Source organism: Camelina sativa, chromosome 7 (genome assembly GCF_000633955.1).
Source record: "Camelina sativa cultivar DH55 chromosome 7, Cs, whole genome shotgun sequence".
Classification (NCBI taxonomy): Eukaryota; Viridiplantae; Streptophyta; class Magnoliopsida; order Brassicales; family Brassicaceae; genus Camelina; species Camelina sativa.
The window spans coordinates 16816875-16818918 of NC_025691.1; the positions used below are offsets into that span (position 1 = coordinate 16816875).

Genomic DNA, 2044 nt, shown 5'->3' on the forward strand with positions numbered 1-2044 from the left:
TTTAATAACTCTATCATTGTTGTTTTTTATACAGTTTTATCCTTAATTAGTCGCTATTGCACTACCAAAAAAAATTAAGTAATAGACTAAGTCAATCAAGGTTTTATATATCTAAGGACTTCTTTTTCTTAATATATATATTTCAACTAATAATTGTACAATATCTGATAATTCAAGTAAACGAATCAATTTAGAATCATTGATCACAAGAACACGGCCGGCTGAAACCTACTACCCCTACTTGATCCACAATTTTTACCCAAACAAAATAATGCTACAAGTTTGATCAAAACCACAAGAAAGAGACCAAGTAATCTGGTTTTTGGTATAAAAATTAATTAAAGATAGAAATCAAAGAAGAATATAGTGTTATACTATTTTACTTCTGCCGAAGTTTTATATCATCAGTGTTACAATGTGCAACTAAAACTCACTTTTTTGCCTTACCTTTATTGCTCTAATTGCAAAATAGTACTCATATTAAACAAATATTCACACATAATATCTTGATGGGGATTGGTGACGAACGAATAAATTAATAAAAATATCTGAAAATAGCAGCCTCATATTAAAAAAAATGCAAATCTAGTTTTTAAAACATTGATAAAGACAAACTAATAAATCAAACAAACACAATTACATCACAACAATCTAAACAAAATATAAGTAAAAAATCTAAAGAAAAAAAACTCAAAAGGGTTTGTCATGGAACCCACAAAACACACTGTCAGAAAATCTTCAGAGCTTCAGAAGATGAAGAAGAAGAACAAATCCGAATAAAACAGTAAAATCCAGAAAAAAAACATAACTAATTCTTACATCTTTATCTCTTCTTGTTCTTGTCTCTTCCATTACCAGAAGAAAACATGGAACCAAAACCAAACAAGTTACCAGAAGGAACAACGTTTATAACCGGACTCACTCTAATCCCACCACCTCCATGATGGCTACCATAACTATAACCTCCATAGCTTTTCTTCAACGGCGGTTTCGAAAACCCACCACTATTACTCAACGAAGACGAAGCAGAAGATGAAGAAGACAACGACGAAGATTGCTGTAACTTCACATGCTCCGTATTATGTTTCCTCGAGCTGCTCTGTTTCGGTTTACTCGATGTTGAACCGGTTGAGTTACTCCGGTTTAACAATGGCAAAGGACATAAGCTTCGTCCGTAGCTACTCCCACAGTTTAAACTACTGCTTCTCTTAAACCCCCAAAACGACTTCGTATTGGTTTTCTCCTCCGTCGTGCTTATCACGTCCTCTTCTTGTTCCTCCTCGTTCTGTTTCCTCTGTTTTCTTGAATCCGGTTTACTCTTAACCGTTTTCGGTTCGGGTTGACGCGAGTCTTTATGATGATGATGATGATCCGGTTCTGGTTTTTTCTTGATTTCTGTTGGTAAGATTTTGCCGTTGGAGAAGAGCTCGTCGGCTGACCAAGAACCTTGATCGAAGCTTTCGCCGGAAGTAACGCCGCCGGGAATGCAGAAATCGAAATCTATGCTTGAGTTGAGGCTTGAAGGTTTCGAGGTTGATGATGGTGATCTCAAGGCACGTTTCTCTATTGGTATTGCGTCCGATTGACAAAAGTCACGTGAGAATGAGATTCTTGGACTCATATTAGAATTCTCCGATAAAAGATCAACCGCCATTTTTTGTTTTCTTGAAGATAAAACAAGAACTGTGAAAGTTTATAGTAGTAATGATGGTGAAAATGATGAGAATTTTTTTCTCGAGAATTGTTTTGACTAATATCGGGAGAAAAAAAGGGAGAAAGAAATATTTCCGAGGGAGAGAGAGAGATTTGAGGAAGAAGGTGAAGAAGGATTAGGTTTTAATTATTTTTATAGGTAATTTTTAGAAAAATGAGTTTTGTAATTAAATTGAGAAAATGAGAAAATAATAGAATAAAAATAGTAAAAGGAAGAATAAAATGGGTAATATATACTAGAAGGACAGAGAAGCGTGTCGTTTGCTACATATTCACATGCATGGGCCAAAAAAGGATATATGTTGGTTCTTCGCTTTCGTACCTTTTTTTA

General features: G+C 34.6%; 1 protein-coding gene across 1 annotated transcript; it reads right to left on the minus strand.

Moving 5' to 3' along the window:
- On the minus strand, positions 626-1832 carry LOC104701304. The gene has a single exon (XM_010416951.2). It carries the CDS (start codon positions 1652-1654, stop codon positions 824-826), a length of 831 nt encoding a protein of 276 aa, XP_010415253.1. The 5' UTR covers positions 1655-1832; the 3' UTR covers positions 626-823.